Source organism: Leptodactylus fuscus, chromosome 9, assembly GCF_031893055.1.
Source record: "Leptodactylus fuscus isolate aLepFus1 chromosome 9, aLepFus1.hap2, whole genome shotgun sequence".
In the NCBI taxonomy this organism is placed as follows: domain Eukaryota; kingdom Metazoa; phylum Chordata; class Amphibia; order Anura; family Leptodactylidae; genus Leptodactylus; species Leptodactylus fuscus.
The window spans coordinates 4,545,473-4,562,727 of record NC_134273.1 but is presented as its reverse complement, the minus strand read 5'-3'; the positions used below and the strand labels follow the sequence as shown (position 1 = coordinate 4,562,727).

Genomic DNA, 17,255 nt, shown 5'->3' with positions numbered 1-17,255 from the left:
GGAAATCTATAAATTGAATAATTAACCGTTCCCCTTGTCATTAGGATGTTTCTGATTGGACGGAGTCACCATGTGCAGGGTTATACTCTGTAGGTATGGAGAATGGTAACTCTCAGTTGTCTATAGTTTCAATCTTTCCTGGAGGAATAACCAAGGAACAACACCATGTCGAGTTGTAAGTAAAGATGCTGGAAGTCACCATGGCAGACATATCAGGAAAGCAGACAGGTCCTTATTAATGGAGGGTGACCATGAACTGGAGTGTGAGGACACTAGGACCGGGCACCACATACTGAGGGTCAATGGGGGCCCCACTACTCACTTTATGGCATATCTAGGGCTGGTGAAGAAAATCCTCAAAGTCTACATTTTATAAACAGATCCCCATTCACCAGAATATTACATAACATACTACACTATATATATATATATATATATATATATAGTACATATACATATACACCTCTATATGCCAGTGAATGGAGACAATCACTATACACAGGTGATGATCTGTTACAATTGTATCCGGTCCAGATAATCCCTCTGTGCATGAAATACAGCAGTAGTGCAGATCTCATGTCTGTCTCATTGTTTGTTACAATGTATCAGTGCAGGTGAAATGTATCAGTCTGGAGTCCGGCGCAGGGTTGTCTTCACTAGATAACTTTACTACACCCTGTCATATCTGTCCTGCAAACCATTACAACAGTGTGAACACCGCCTGATGTAGTGGTCTCCAACCTGTGGAGAACTATAACTCCCAGCACGACAACTACTAGTAGATTTCAGTCCTCCACACTTGTCCCCAGTGTAAAGCGCCTTGAGTTCTTTTTGGAATATCTCTTATCTTCTGCCCTGTTTCCTTCTCTGGTTCCTGCTGCCAGTCTTTACCCTCCTGTAGTGGCCGCCAACAGGATGCATGGAGGGCCCCGGCCATGTCACTGTCACACTGCTCACCACACAGGGCCCCCGCCTTACCCCTCAACACTGGGGTTTTCCTGAAGCTGCAGGATATCACATAAGATAAGTGTATACAGAGTAGTATAAGCAGCAGCTTCTGAGACCTAAACAAGTCTGGAGACATGAGGAGAAGACGTCTACCTGTCACCTTCTGCATGATCCTCAACATCCTCTGCTCTGCTGTGGAACCCAAAGTGACAGAAGAAGGTGAGTTTCAGAGCTGAATTTCTTCTGGTTCTCAATACTGGTCTCACTCTCCATATCTCAGCTTGTTTTCTATTAAATGAAATAGTCCTTGCTTAAATGTAAAGTCTGGGCTGAATAAGCGGAAGTGTCGCAACAAGACCAAGCAATCCTCAGTGAGCTACACACAGCCGCAGCACAAATACACTGTGACAGGCCAATCAGCTGTGTGAGCAGGACTAGAGAAGGTCAGGTAGAGGTGAGAGAAGCTCATTCATTTCATTGCCCCTACAATATAACTGTATCACTGTGATTATATTCCTGCCCTATCTTATCGCCATCCTCTTCTAGGTACATACTATCTACAGTGTTGGCCAAAAGTATTGGCACCCGTGCAATTCTGTCAGATAATACTCTGCTTCTTCCAGATAATGATTGCAATCACAAATTCTTTGGTATTTTCTTCATTTAATTTGTCTTCAATGGAAACCCACAAAAAGAATTGTCAAAAAGCCAAATTGGATATAATTCCACAGCAAACATAAAAAAGGGGGTGGACAAAAGTATTGGCACTGTTTGAAAAATCATGTGATGCGTCTCTAGTTTGTGTAATTAACAGCACCTGTTACTTACCTGAGGCACCTAACAGGTGGTGGCAATAACTAAATCACACTTGCAGCCAGGTGAAATGGATTAAAGTTGACTCCACCTCTGTCCTGTGTCCTTGTGTGACCACATTGAGCATGGAGAAAAGAAAGAAGACCAAAGAACTGTCTGAGGACTTGAGAAGCAAAATTGTGATGAAGCATGAGCAATCTCAAGGCTACAAGTCCATCTCCAAAGACCTGAATGTTCCTGTGTCTACCGTGCGCAGTGTCAGTAAGAAGTGTAAAGCCCATGGCCCTGTGGCTAACCTCCCTAGATGTGGACGCAAAAGAAACATTGACCAGAGATTTCACCGCAAGATTGTGCGGATGGCGGATAAAGAACCTCGACTAACATCCAAACAAGTCCAAGCTGTCCTGCAGTCCGAGGGTACAACAGTGTCACCCCGTACTATCCAGCGTCAGCGTCTGAATGAGAAGGGACTGTATGGTAGGAGACCCAGGAAGACCCCACTTCTTACCCACAGACAGAAGCCAGGCTGGAGTTTACCTGAGAAAGCCAAAACCGTTCTGGAGGAATGTTCTCTGGTCAGAGGAGACAAAAGTAGGAGAAGGCCTCAACATAGAGATTACAGGGAAAAAGAGAAGAAGACGCCCCCTACAGTCAGACATGGCGGAGGTCCCTGATGGTTTGGGGTTGCTTTGCTGCCTCTGGCACTGGACTGCTTGACCGTGTGCATGGCATTATGAAGTCTGAAGACGACCAACACATTGTGCAGCATCATGTAGGGCCCAGTGTGAGAAAGCCGGGTCTCCCTCAGAGGTCAGGGCTCTTCCAGCAGGACAAGGACCCAAAACACACTTCAGGTCAGCACTAGAACATGGTGGTGAGAGAAAGCCCTGGAGACTTGTAAAGTGGTAGCAATGAGTCCAGCCCTGAATCCCATAGAACACCTGTGGGGGAGGGGGAGAGATCTCTTGGTGGCAGTTTGGAGAAGGCCCGCTTCACATCTCAGGGGGGACCGCGAGCAGTTTGCCAAAGAAGAAGGGTCTAAGATTCCAGCAGAGCCTTGTAAGAAACTCATTGCTGGTTAGCGGAAGCGGTTGTGCGCAGTTATTGTGTCTAAAGGTCGTGCTACCAAGTATTAGGCTGAGGGCGCCAATACTTCTGTCCGCACCAGTTCTGGAGTTTTGTGTAAAATGATCAATGATGTGACTTTTTTTTTCATTCTCTTTTGTGTTTTTTCATTGCAAGCAAAATAAATGAAGATATTACCAAAGAGTTTGTGCTGTGTAATCATTATCTGGGGGACAGCGAGGATTATCTGACAGAACTGCAGGGGGGACAAGACTTTAGGCCAACACTGTATATAAAGAATCACGTCAAATCAGAAATATCCATAAATTGTCCTCACCTGATTAGATCAAATTTCATACATCAAGTACATTGATACAGAATAAAACTGCTGGTACAGTCACTGTGTACATACATTACTTATCCTGTACTGATCCTGAGTTACATCCTGTATTATACTTCAGAGCTGCGCTCATTATTCTGCTGTCTATGTCCTCACATTGTACATACCCATCCTGGGTGCAGGACATCCTGGCTTATCCTGGGGACACATTTCTTGTCTTGCAGACCTCATCCTCTTATCTAGAGACAGCGAGGTTCCTCATTGTTTTTGTAGAAGACTGGAGACGGTCATCTGTTACTGGGAGGCTGAGGAGCTGCGGACAGAGGACATTGAAGGAGGCGAGGACGTGTCTTATGGCTTTTATTACGTCTATGACCAGTATGTACCTGAGAAGGAAAGATCACTATGAGACACCGGTAGATTACTTTGTCCTTTTCTGGCAAGCAGCACTTTTCTCTCTGCATAACTTGTGTGGACACCTCACGGAAAACACACAGACCCTAGTGCAGTTTATGGGGTCCATGTGCTTTCATTGCTCACCACGGTATGCCGTTCGGGGATTGAACACCAAACGCAGCCCAGACACAACTATCAACTTGTAACAAACTATCAGAGCAACAATGTGATGAGGACTGCTGACGTATTTATCTCGCAGACGGTTACTTAGACTAGATACAATTGTAACAAATTCTCAGCAATGAGAAGTATTAGGTCTTTGGCCTTTGTAGATGGGATTCATTTTATAAGGGTATGTTCACACGGAGATTTTTGCAGGCGGATTTGGACGTGGAATCCGCCTCAAAATCCGCCTTTAGAAAGGCCTCCTATTCATTTCAATGGGAGTCCCTTCGCTTTTTTTTCCCACTAGCAATTTTATCAGCTAGCGAGAAAAAGAAGCGACATGTCCTATACTCCTGTCTGTTCCATGGCGGAGTCAATCGAGTCAACCGCGGCTCAAGACTCCCTCCCTATTAGGTCCATTAGTTCAGGCCTAATTAGAAGTGGGATGCCATAATGAGATGCACAGCGGCTAGCCGCGTGGGATGGTCACACACGTATAGACTTTATCATATAGTTTATACATTTATTGACATTAGAAGCCCAGAAAGAGTCCGGCAGGGCTCTGCCCCCATAACATGACTACAATAGGATTGTCCTCTGATCCCCAACAGGGACGAGGAGGTGGAGTGTGAGCTCTCCGTACAGACCGGCCGCCGCACCCTCTATGTCTGTGAGCACGATGAGGTCATCCTCTTCAACGACCTTACTGTATTTGTCAGAGACAAAAAGACGAACCGGACCCTGAGCAGCCGCACGTTTGAGCTAGAGCTGATCGGTAAGTGGGCGAGAATATTCCTGCAGGTATGGGGGGGGGGGGGAGGGGGACGTTAAAACTGCTAATTTTGTATTAGAGTAATTCCTATGCCCCTACACTATAATGTCCCTACACTATACTGCCCCTACACTATAATGCCCCTACACTATAATGCCCCTACACTATAATGCCCCTACACTATAATGCCCCTACACTATAATGCCCCTACACTATACTGCCCCTACACTATAATGTCCCTACACTATACTGCCCCTACACTATAATGTCCCTACACTATAATGTCCCTACACTATAATGTCCCTACACTATAATGCCCCTACACTATAATGTCCCTACACTATAATGTCCCTACACTATACTGCCCCTACACTATAATGTCCCTACACTATACTGCCCCTACACTATAATGTCCCTACACTATACTGCCCCTACACTATAATGTCCCTACACTATAATGTCCCTACACTATAATGTCCCTACACTATAATGCCCCTACACTATAATGTCCCTACACTATAATGTCCCTACACTATACTGCCCCTACACTATAATGTCCCTACACTATACTGCCCCTACACTATAATGTCCCTACACTATACTGCCCCTACACTATAATGTCCCTACACTATACTGCCCCATACACTATAATGCCCCTACACTATACTGTCCCTACACTGTAATGCCCCTACACTATACTGCCCCTACACTGTAATGTCCCTACACTATAATGCCCCTACACTATAATGCCCCTACACTATACTGCCCCTACACTATAATGTCCCTACACTATACTGCCCCTACACTATAATGTCCCTACACTATACTGCCCCTACACTATAATGTCCCTACACTATAATGCCCCTACACTATACTGCCCCTACACTATAATGCCCCTACACTATAATGCCCCTACACTATACTGCCCCTACACTATAATGCCCCTACACTATACTGCCCCTACACTATACTGCCCCCTACACTATAATGCCCCTACACTATACTGCCCCTACACTATAATGCCCCTACACTATACTGCCCCTACACTATACTGCCCCCTACACTATAATGCCCCTACACTATAATGCCCCTACACTATACTGCCCCTACACTATACTGCCCCTACACTATAATGTCCCTACACTATAATGCCCCTACACTATACTGCCCCTACACTATAATGCCCCTACACTATACTGTCCCTACACTATAATGTCCCTACACTATAATGTCCCTACACTATAATGCCCCTACACTATACTGCCCCTACACTATACTGCCCCTACACTATAATGTCCCTACACTATACTGCCCCTACACTATACTGCCCCTACACTATAATGCCCCTACACTATACTGCCCCCTACACTATAATGCCCCTACACTATACTGCCCCTACACTATACTGCCCCTACACTATAATGTCCCTACACTATACTGCCCCTACACTATACTGCCCCTACACTATAATGCCCCTACACTATACTGTCCCTACACTATACTGTCCCTACACTATAATGTCCCTACACTATAATGCCCCTACACTATACTGCCCCTACACTATAATGTCCCTACACTATACAGCCCCTACACTATAATGCCCCTACACTATAATGCCCCTACACTGTAATGCCCCTACACTGTAATGCCCCTACACTGTATTGCCCCTACACTATAATGCCCCTACACTATAATGTCCCTACACTATACTGTCCCTACACTATAATGTCCCTACACTATAATGCCCCTACACTATACTGCCCCTACACTATAATGTCCCTACACTATACAGCCCCTACACTATAATGCCCCTACACTATAATGCCCCTACACTATAATGCCCCTACACTGTAATGCCCCTACACTGTATTGCCCCTACTTGTGGCCTCCTCATTATATTTCTCCCTTCTTGTCACCATTGCATTATATTGCTCAGTCTTATGGCCTCCGCACTATATTACTCCCTTCTCATGGTCCCCACTTCATAGGAGCTATGCCTTCTGGGAGCATTAGCTAACCTCTACATCGGCTCCTTGCTGGTGGAGATTTCTGCCATCATTTGTCTCATTAACGTGGTATAAGTAATAGCGAATCTAATGCAACCAATGCAGTCGCCCAAACGTCGCCCTCTTTTAGAAAAGTGTCAAGAGCAGAGTAAAAATACCACTTGTGACTATTGAAGGTGCACGTTGTATGAAAAGTTGCAACGCACTGGTTCCTCGGTCACATACAAGCACCCCAACCCTCTTTCTGCTCTTCCTGGCAGCCAGGGTGGACCCGGGAGAGTAATTAGGATTCTGGCTTTTCTCTTGCAGTGATCATAGACCCTCCATATAACATACATGTGGAGTGGGAAGAAGATTTAGAACGATTCTTGGTCACATGGTCTCCTCCAAAAATGGATATAAATTTCAGCTTCAAATATGAGGTCCAGTTTTGGTTTGTGGAGGAAGAGTGCCAGGTGGGTGACCCTCCTCCTCCTGCAGCGACCCCTCTCCCTATTCTCTATAACTAACTTCAGTATTTTGTGTTTCTGGACAGTCTTTGACAATCGATCATCTGAACAAGGCTCTGCTCCCAAAGCTTAGGCCCGGCTTTCACTACCACATGCGTATCCGCACATCATGGAACATGGAAAAGTCATCTCTATGGGGACCCTGGTCCAAAACCATCCCATTCTATACTATAAAGTCCGCAGGTAGGTAGGCAGGTGTCTATATGTAACACCCCTTCAGACCCCACTCTATAGGAAGGGTGTGTGTATCTTTAAATTCACTATGGCACAGTGCCTCCACCCGAATCTTTCTGGGAGCTCTGTGGGAAGGCAGAAGGGTTGTCCTCTTCTGCCAGGGGTTGACTCGGGAAACCCCTGCCTAAGCTCAGTACACTCGCACGGAAATAGGGGTAAAACACCCGGGGAATATTTATTGGGATAGAAGTAAATAGGAATGTGCTCAGGAGAGCAAATTGCAAAAGTAGAAAGGTAAGATATCATATAACATTGCTACTTTGTAACCACGAGCTATAAATGCATGCCAGGCCTGGCAGATATAATGGTATATATCATGGGTAGGGAACGTACGGCTTTCCAGCTGTTGCAAAACTACAACTCCCATCATGCATACTTGCTTTGCTGTTCTTGGAAATCCCATGGAATTGAATGGAGCATGCTGGGAGTTGTAGTTTTGCAGCAGCTGGAGAGCCGAAGGTTCCCTACCCCTGGTATATATGGATCCCCTAATACACAGGGTTCATGTACAATGACCCCACATAGTACCTAATTCTCTCACACACTCCACATAGCTAGTTGCTTGTACCAAATCTCACCTAATAAAACGGCAACAACATAAATAACTCAGTCCGTCAGTTGGGGCCCTGTTGCCGCAGGTGTTGGCGCGCTTGCTGGAACCGTTGGTGCACTTAGGATTACAGTCCTCAGAAATAGTTCCCATAACTACTCTATAACACAGTTCAGCAGTGGCTACTCCCAACTCCCAGACACATAGGTGCATCCACTTCCAGCATTTTGCTTGGCTTTGCAGCACTCAGGTCCTGGTGGAGTGGGGGCAGGGTCCGCCTGTGTGATGAGACAAGGGGTCTCTCCAGAGCTGTCTAGCTGCAGGGTGACCTCCTCTCCTGGTCTTAGCTGCTGTGCGGGCAGGACGGTCCCTGGAGCTCTGCCCTGTGTCTGCAGGTGCTGGACTCTTCGCTCTCCCAACCATGCGGTCCCCTCATCTCTTTCCTGCTCTTCCTTGACCCACAATCCCCTTCTCCCCCAATCTTCTGCAGCTCCTCCTCTAGTTGGCAGGGGCACAGAGAAGCAGGTGGGGCTGGGATAGGTAATTCAGGGTGTCTGTACAGTGTTGTCTACTCCTGTTACTTTACCCCTAGCAGGGGTTACATCTATTTCCAGGGTCTCACTCCCAAGTCATTTCACGCTCTACAAACAGCTCCCCATATCTCCGTCCCCAGGCTCCCTAGGAGGTTTATTAGTATTTAATACAGTCACACCTACATGTCCAGGGTTTGGGGGCAGTTAGGCTTTTATTCATCATGTCTTGCACAAGTACAGTCGCTAGAGATAACCATCAGTCATGTGCAAGGGACTGGTGCAAAACAGTGTCCAAGTATCCAGGGTTGGACATGTGGAAATTCCTGGAGACTCTCCCATCTGGAGATTCTATATCAGCTGAATCCATGTTGGACAGGTTGTTGCTTTACACTGCAGCTTCGCTTGTCATAGTGAATTGTTATAAAGCATTTAAAAAGTAGATGATGTGTTTTAGGAATGCTATGCTGTGCCTCGGTCAGTAAAACCAATCTTACTTTTCCTAGAAACCATCAGTATGCAGTGCTCCACCTCTGACCTGCTCCAGGTCTGCTGTGCATGGGATAACAAAGTGATCCTGGACGCCTCCGTGCACTATAGATATGGGTAAGTACAAGGTGGGCCTGAGAGACCCCACAACACAACAATGACAGTAAGACCAACAAAACCAAAGACAGAAAACTAAAGATACCCAATGGCTTTCCCTGGAAGTCAGGATGAAAAATCTATGAAGCTGTTGGGGGTTGTAGTCCGGTTTGGGGCAGGAGCACCTTGGGATATCTTGGGACAGGATTCTAATGTTCTGCTTGGCAATGGGACGCCTTTGGGGCTTTGGATGTCTTATACATAACGGCAGTGGTATTGTTTTATATCACCATGTTTACCCACAATCCTCCACCAGGCCTGGTCTATACGTAGCACAGATGCCCAGTATTATCTATACCTGGTCTTATCTCTTCCTGTACGCAGCAAATCCATATGGCGGCCCTGCACACATCCCAGTGATTGTCAGTGTATGTTCCCAGCAAGAAACAACAGCACCATGACTGTAAAACTGAATGCGACATCTGAGGATGGGAAGATAAGTCTGTATTATAATAAACCCTTCTGGATCAACCATGTAGGTAAGGGACAATGACACATTTCAATCCAAAAATTCACCACTTACTCCTAAATGTGGATCAGGGACTGAGGGGCGCCTGTCTGGAGTATCCTGAGAACTTGTACCAGCTCAGAAGGCCTACCCAGGAGGAGCACCAAGAGATCGGTCCTATAAGGGCCCTCCCAGGAGGAACACCAAGAGATTGTGTCCTATAAGGGCCCTCCCAGGAGGAGCACCAAGAGATGGTATCCTATAAGGGCCCTCCCAGGAGGAGTACAAGGGAGCAGTCCCTGTCCACAAAGGGATGTCCATGAGGAGCACCAAGTGAGCGTGTCCTGGCTGCACCTGGGAGGGGCACAAAGAGATGAGACAATCCATAGGAGGGGTACAGATAGAATATTCTCTGGTAGGAACACCAAGAGGACACGTTCCAACAGGAGGAGCAGTAAGAGAACATGGCCTGCCTATGAGGAGATCCCTAGCAGGAACATGTCCCATCCATGAGGGGATCCCCAGGAATGTCCCTGAGAGAGCAGACCCTCTCCATGAGGGAACATCACATTAGAGCTTGTCCTGCCCATGAAGCAACTAATGGGAGGGGCACAAATAGAACAGGGCGCACCCGTGTTGGGATCCTTGTAGGTGTAGTGTTTCTTTAATGTTTGTAAACTCTACATATTTCAGTGTGAGCCCTAACGCCTCTCTCCCTGGATACAGTGCTCCCACCAACCCCAAATCTACACATCCGGCAGCAGTCTGCAAACAAGCTGGCCCTCGAATGGTCAAGTCCAATCCCAGATCTGGGAAAACATCTGATGTATCAAATCCGCTTCTCAATAGACAACGAGAAATCCTGGACGGTAACGTATAAACAATGGGGCCGAGAGTGAGGTGGGCAGTGTAAGGGATCCATAGGGAAGGCAAGACTCAGGGGGATCCGTAAGGTCACATAACACTTATTTTATGGTGGCAAACAGTCCAGGAGCTCTCATAGACATGGGATGTATACATTACTATTACATAAGTCATATAGGAATGGGGAGGGGTACTATATTATCACCATTGACATCAATAAGGATGAAAATGCCTGGCATGATGTTCACTAGTATTCTGCTCATCATTTCCCATCGATGAGACTGTAGGGAGTTGTAGGGAAGGAGTATCACTAGAGGGGTGCAGGGGAAGCAGTGCTCCCTTCTCCCGCTTACATCATAGTTCTATATAACACATAATAGATGGGGCCCAGTTACAGACTTTGCACTGCGGCCCAAGAACTTCAGGTTATACGTCTGGCTGTTGAGATGCAGTGTGACCATGTCCTCATATTGTGTATTATATCAGACTCTGCAGGTCCCGCCTGGTGTACACAGCAAGGTGATCTCCACGGTCTATGATAAAAGCTATAGCCTGCAAATCAGAGCAAGTCCTAGCCAAGAGGAAATTCTGGGGTCCTGGAGCGAATGGTCTGCAAGAGTCACTGCCAAATCCGCCAGCGTTGGTGAGGAATACTACAATATAGTTATCGCTTCTGTACAAGAACACACAACTTGTGTAATACTAAGTGGGTTCAGGACTGCTTAGATGGTGGCATTGAAGTGAATGGTAGATATAGGAACAAGGACAACCACTAAGATCAAAGATTTCATCCAAACTAAGCCGTCTGTGTATCGGCCATGATGGGAAACAGACAGACTCAGATTATTAAAAAATGAAAAGCCTGTCCCGTTATGTTCCGTGATGGTGACAGATCTGTGCTGAGGCCACGTAAAGGTGGCGTGACCTGCACTGACCCCGGGAGATCGCTCAATAGCACCTCTAAGATATGTTATTCTTATTTTTTATCTGTACTTAGAAAAGTTGGGTATTGATCAATAAGGCCACCATTACAGGTTTCCAAGGGTATAATACTCCGCTTTCCAATACTTCTGAAGGTTAAACAGAAGTAGTTTTGCACAGCATTAAGGATTCCATAACTAAGCAAATGGTGCTCTGGACTTGAGGCAAACTTGGCATCCCCCCCTATGAAAGTAGTAATGGATGCTCTGTGTTATTGTTTTGCAGCCTGGGTGACCCCGGTGATCATCATGTCAGTTCTGCTTGTCTTGGCGGCTGGACTATCGCTGCCTTGTATCTTCCCCTCATTTTACAGGCAAGTGAAATGTCACACAACTAAAATTCAGGTTATATCCTTGTCAGTCCTCAAGATATCCTGTGTCTGTGTACCTGTACCAGGTGCTATCTGTGGGTCTGCACATACAGAGCTCAGAGGTTGTTCCTTCTGCAGCTGCTAGTTCAGAGCTCAGTGGGTGTTCCTTCTGGAGTTGCAGGTTCCTAGTTCAGTGGTTGTTTCCTCTGCAGCTGCTAATTCAGAGCTCAGTGGGTGTTCCCTCTGGAGTTGCAGGTATCTAGGTCAGTGGGTGTTCCTTCTGCAGCTGCTAGTTCAGAGCTCAGAGGTTGCTCTTTCTGTAGCTGCTAGTTCAGAGCTCAGAGGTTGTTCCTTCTGCAGCTGCCAGTTCAGAGCTCAGAGGTTGTTTCCTCTGCAGCTGCTAGTTCAGAGCTCAGTGGGTGTTTCTTCTTGAGTTGCAGGTTCCTAGTTCAGTGGTTGTTTCCTTTGCAGCTGCTAGTTCAGAGCTCAGAGGTTGCTCCTTCTGCAGCTGCTAGTTCAGAGCTCAGTGGGTGTTCCTTCTGGAGTTGCAGGTTCCTAGTTCAGTGGTTGTTTCCTCTGCAGCTGCTAGTTCAGAGCTCAGAGGTTGTTTCCTCTGCAGCTGCTAGTTCAGAGCTCAGAGGTTGTTCCTTCTGCAGCTGCTAGTTCAGAGCTCAGAGGTTGCTCCTTCTGCAGCTGCTAGTTCAGAGCTCAGTGGGTGTTCCTTCTGGAGTTGCAGGTTCCGAGTTCAGTGGTTGTTTCCTCTGCAGCTGCTAATTCAGAGCTCAGTGGGTGTTCCCTCTGGAGTTGCAGGTATCTAGTTCAGTGGTTGTTTCCTCTGCAGCTGCTAATTCAGAGCTCAGAGGTTGTTCCTTCTGCAGCTGCTAGTTCAGAGCTCAGAGGTTGCTCCTTCTGCAGCTGCTAGTTCAGAGCTCAGTGGGTGTTTCTTCTTGAGTTGCAGGTTCCTAGTTCAGTGGTTGTTTCCTTTGCAGCTGCTAGTTCAGAGCTCAGAGGTTGCTCCTTCTGCAGCTGCTAGTTCAGAGCTCAGTGGGTGTTCCTTCTGGAGTTGCAGGTTCCTAGTTCAGTGGTTGTTTCCTCTGCAGCTGCTAGTTCAGAGCTCAGAGGTTGTTTCCTCTGCAGCTGCTAGTTCAGAGCTCAGAGGTTGTTCCTTCTGCAGCTGCTAGTTCAGAGCTCAGAGGTTGCTCCTTCTGCAGCTGCTAGTTCAGAGCTCAGTGGGTGTTCCTTCTGGAGTTGCAGGTTCCTAGTTCAGTGGTTGTTTCCTCTGCAGCTGCTAGTTCAGAGCTCAGTGGGTGTTCCTTCTGGAGTTGCAGGTTCCTAGTTCAGTGGTTGTTTCCTCTGCAGCTGCTAGTTCAAAGCTCAGAGGTTGCTCTTTCTGTAGCTGCTAGTTCAGAGCTCAGAGGGTGTTTCTTCTTGAGTTGCAGGTTCCTAGTTCAGTGGTTGTTTCCTCTGCAGCTGCTAGTTCAGAGATCAGAGGTTGTTCCTTCTGCAGCTGCTAGTTCAGAGCTCAGTGGGTGTTCCTTCTGGAGTTGCAGGTTCCTAGTTCAGTGGTTGTTTCCTCTGGAGCTGCTATTCCAGAGTTTGATGGGTTTTCCTCTGGGGCTGCAGCCTAACAGCTTAGTGAGTGTTCCCTATGAGCTAGTGAAACCTTTACCAGGGGTGAAATGAAGCCTATCCAAACTGCAGGCAAAACAATACATAAATATATATAGTTATATGATTATTTGTATACGTGTCCTTACACATGTCTCACACCTGTATGATATTTTGGATTTAGGAAACTAAAAGACAAGTTGTGGCCTCCATTACCGAACCTACATAGAGTCCTGGACACATTTCTGACTGAGATCCAGAAACATTATCAGGTAACTCCAAATAACAAGATCCCATTACAATGAATACAAAACAAAATCTAGAGTCAAGGTCTGTATTTTCCCACGTCCCGCACCCCGAACAATAGTAAATAGTCATTACCTTCTGAAAAGTTGGGTTAAATCCCATCTAGCAGTTTCTACTACTGAGTGATTTGGCCGCCATTACTGCCAATACGGAATATGTATTGTCTCTATTCTACAGTTTTGTCCAGGCCGCAGCCATATTGTTTTTTTTACTATAAGTACTTCTGCCATCATCCCTCCCTTAGGTTACTATTGCACTACACATCCCAGCATTCCTTGTAGGCCAGCTAGTTATAAAAGTAACCTTGTAATGATGTTGATTGCCAGGAAGTGTTAGGGGAGGATAAGCGCTCATATTCCTAATAGCAGCCCAAACAGCTTGTGTGTGGTGGGGAGGGGGATGGAGGGGTCTTTAGCTGATTATTATTGCCTCGGGGTGAGGTCCTGCACCAAGTTTTGTCTCCAAAGGTCCTGCAATGTTAGCAAAGTGAATGGTAGCACCAGGTGACCCGGTCACTAAGAAATGATCACCATGAGAGCTAAAATGGCTGACAATAGTGACTGAAGGTTGGAGGACAAACCTCTGAGCTTACAAAGAGGAGGCTGTGGGTTCACTTTAGGAAATCCTCTGTCCAGTTCCTTGAGTGACTGTTGCGTTGTCTCTTCTTGCAGCCCGACTCTACCGTGTATGAGAAGCCCCTGGAGGAAGCCGTGCAGCCCTCCTGCTTAGAAATCGTCTATGAACTGACCCCAACCAATGAAAGTCAACAAGTATTGCGGGATTATGTTCAGCTCGCCCCACCAAGCTACCAGAATGAGGAATACTGGCCGGATCTGGAGCCTCTGGAGCTGAACTCCAACTGCAGTGCCAATAATCAGCTGCCCCGTGTCCTGACTAATCAGACCTACGTGCCCAGTGTCTGGAACCAGGGCTGAAAATACACTGGCATGATGAGAAGAAAGGGCCCACCTGGAAACATTGTATAGAAATGTAACACGTTACTTAGTTACATAGTATGGATGAATAAAGAGAAATGTCCATCAAGTTCCGGCAGGAGATGGGAAACGTCCTGACAGTCTGTATGTTTCCATCACTGCTATTTTACTCTATAGCAGATAAATATGTGGTTCTCCGTGTCAGAGGTCACTACAGCAAGCAGGGATGTAACGTTGTAATATAATATATATATATATATATATATTGAGGATGTAATTGTTATAAAGTATTACTCACTAGGAGTCTATAACACAGGGCAAAAAAAGTATGTGAACCCAGCAATACCCAAGACAAAGGGCGTGAATGTAACAAATATGAATACATTAAATATTTTTTCTATTCTAATTATTTTGTGCCTTCCTCTTTTCTATCTGTATTTCTATCTCCGCTGAGGGTTGTCCACCCTGGACAGAGACTTTAAGGGTCCCCGAGTCCAGCTTTCTGGATGTGACTGTAATGAAGATCTATGCAAGTGATGACTACAGCCAAAGGAGAATTATTGGCCACAACTGTACAATAGGGCACCGGCTCCACTAGCCTGGACATAAGATGAGATCTAGCTGGGTGTGGAGGTATACAGGTCCTGTAGGGGTCCTGCAGCTCATTCGCTCATAGATGTTACAGCCAAGCTTGTAGATCCTGCACACGGATAGGTCTATAAATGCTCAATCCCTGTGGTGTGTCACTACTAAGGGCGACTGACAGTCCTGTGTCATCCCCCTCCCTATCACGATTTCTGGCAGATCTCCGCATCCAGAGCTGAGGTTGATACTTACACTCATGTGAATATCCAAACTGATGCCAAAATCTAAACACGACTGACAAGTTTATGAGGCTGCGGCCGGGGAGTCAGAAGGTATATGGGGCAGTGAAGTGGAAGAAAATCGAGTCCGGTGAGGAGGAGGAAATGGAAGCCATTAATCATTACTACAAGTAGTGAGTAAAAAATATGCAAAACTATTCTCCTGGATGGAATTAGGAGAACAGAGTGCACTCTGTACACCACCCTATAGAGGGCAGCATCCTTAACATCATGAACTACTCAGTCCTAATTCCATCCAGGAGAATAGATTTGCATATTTTTTACCCATAATCCCTAGTGGAGCAGGAATGACTTGTAAGTCTCCGTACTGCCTATGTAGGCACACGCTCTCCCTAATGTGGACGAGTGTCCCCATACTACAAGTAGTGAGGTCAGTTGGGGTGTAATGAGGGCTCAGCCAGCTGCCTGTCATACCTGTGAGTGTCCAGCAGGCGGCAGCGAGGACTTAGTTCTATCCTTTTATTACATCCCATTCTTACTTGTCATCTCTTACATTCAGGGCACTGACATCTCACATCTTATTCTCATAGAATTGTGACCTGTTATAAGACAATAGACAGATACTCGCAGAGGAGAGATGAGTTTGTTCCTCAGCCGTTGGAGATTTTGTCCAGGATTAGGATGGTTCCTTTTTTCACAAAACAGCGTCACCCATGTGACAGAATATTCCCATCTGGGACATTCCTGAAATACTTGGCTTGCAGCGGGTCCCAAGGGTGTGACTTCCTTCTATTGGACAATTACAGCCCCCCCCCCCCCCCCATCTGGATACTATGGAAATCCAGATCTGTTACCTACTGACAAGCAATAATAAAATAGAATATAAACTTTACTGGCCAACAAATAGCAAAAAAAAAAAAAAAAAAATCTAAGAATCCTAAACAGAAAGAGGTGGCAACATGTCTGACCCAGGATCAGATAGATCTCTGGGTAATTAGGACGGAGGAACCAATTCTGCACTGACCCCTCCCCCCTCCAAGTATTAAGATGATATTAAGGAAGTGACTTGTCTTCAACATCATCTTCTGAATTAATATCTTATTAAGGTGACATATTTATAGGAGTGACATGTCCTGAATGTCCTGAGCATAGAAATAAATCTATGGAGATGTAGCAGAGCCGGTTTATTATCAGGGGGTTTTCTAGTTTTATGTAAATAAAAGTTCTACAACTTGTTACAATGTATCAGCAAAGACAATGCTCTGTGAGCTGAAAAACATATCAGAATGAAAGATCTCTGTCCTGTAATATTATATATTCTTATAATTCATAATTATTATTATTAGTAACATTTATTACTATTAGTAGCAGCAGCATATTATTATTACTATGATTAGTAGTATATTATTACTATCATTAGTAGTAGTAGTAGTAATAGGAATAGTAGTAGTAGTAATAGGAATAGTAGTAGTAGTAATAGTAGAAGTAGTAATAGGAATAGTAGTAGTAGTAGTAGAAGTAGTAATAATAATAATAGGAATAGTAGTAGTAGTAATAGTAGTAGTAATAGGAATAGTAGTAGTAGTAGTAATAGTAATAGTAGTAATAATAGGAATAGTAGTAGTAGTAGAAGTAGTAGTAATAGGAATAGTAGTAGTAGTAATAGCAGTAGTAGGAATAGTAGTAGTATTAGTAATAGTAGTAGTAGTAATAGGAATAGTAGTAGTAGTAGTAATAGTAGTAGTAGTAATAGTAGTAATAATAGGAATAGTAGTAGTAGTAATAGTAGAAGTAGTAGTAATAGGAATAGTAGTAGTATTAGTAATAGTAGTAGTAGTAATAGGAATAGTAGTAGTAGTAATAGGAGTAGTAGTAGTAGTAATAGTAGTAGGAATAGTAGTAGTAGTAATAGTAGTAGTAGTAATAGGAATAGTAGTAGTAGTATAGTAGTAGTAATAGGAATAGTAGTAATAGGAATAGTAGTAATAGGAATAGTAGTAGTAGTA

The 17,255-nt window shown here is 45.3% G+C and overlaps 2 protein-coding genes across 2 annotated transcripts in view; one reads left to right on the top strand and one right to left on the bottom strand.

The window, feature by feature from the left end:
- Positions 1-3,458, bottom strand: part of C9H1orf210 (chromosome 9 C1orf210 homolog) — a 57,119-nt gene extending 53,661 nt beyond the window's left edge. Inside the window, exon 1 of the mRNA XM_075286448.1 lies at positions 3,334-3,458. Coding sequence (XP_075142549.1) covers positions 3,334-3,397 — 64 coding nt within the window. The 5' untranslated portion in view covers positions 3,398-3,458. The remainder of the gene's footprint in view (positions 1-3,333) is intronic.
- On the top strand, positions 1,083-14,614 carry MPL (MPL proto-oncogene, thrombopoietin receptor). Its single transcript, XM_075286445.1, has 12 exons — positions 1,083-1,167; positions 3,391-3,548; positions 4,316-4,502; positions 6,815-6,960; positions 7,041-7,197; positions 8,835-8,934; positions 9,298-9,452; positions 10,148-10,290; positions 10,772-10,928; positions 11,492-11,579; positions 13,369-13,456; positions 14,162-14,614. Exons 1-12 carry the CDS (start codon positions 1,083-1,085, stop codon positions 14,423-14,425), a joined length of 1,728 nt encoding a protein of 575 aa, XP_075142546.1. The 3' UTR covers positions 14,426-14,614.
- Positions 14,615-17,255: the final 2,641 nt, after the last annotated feature.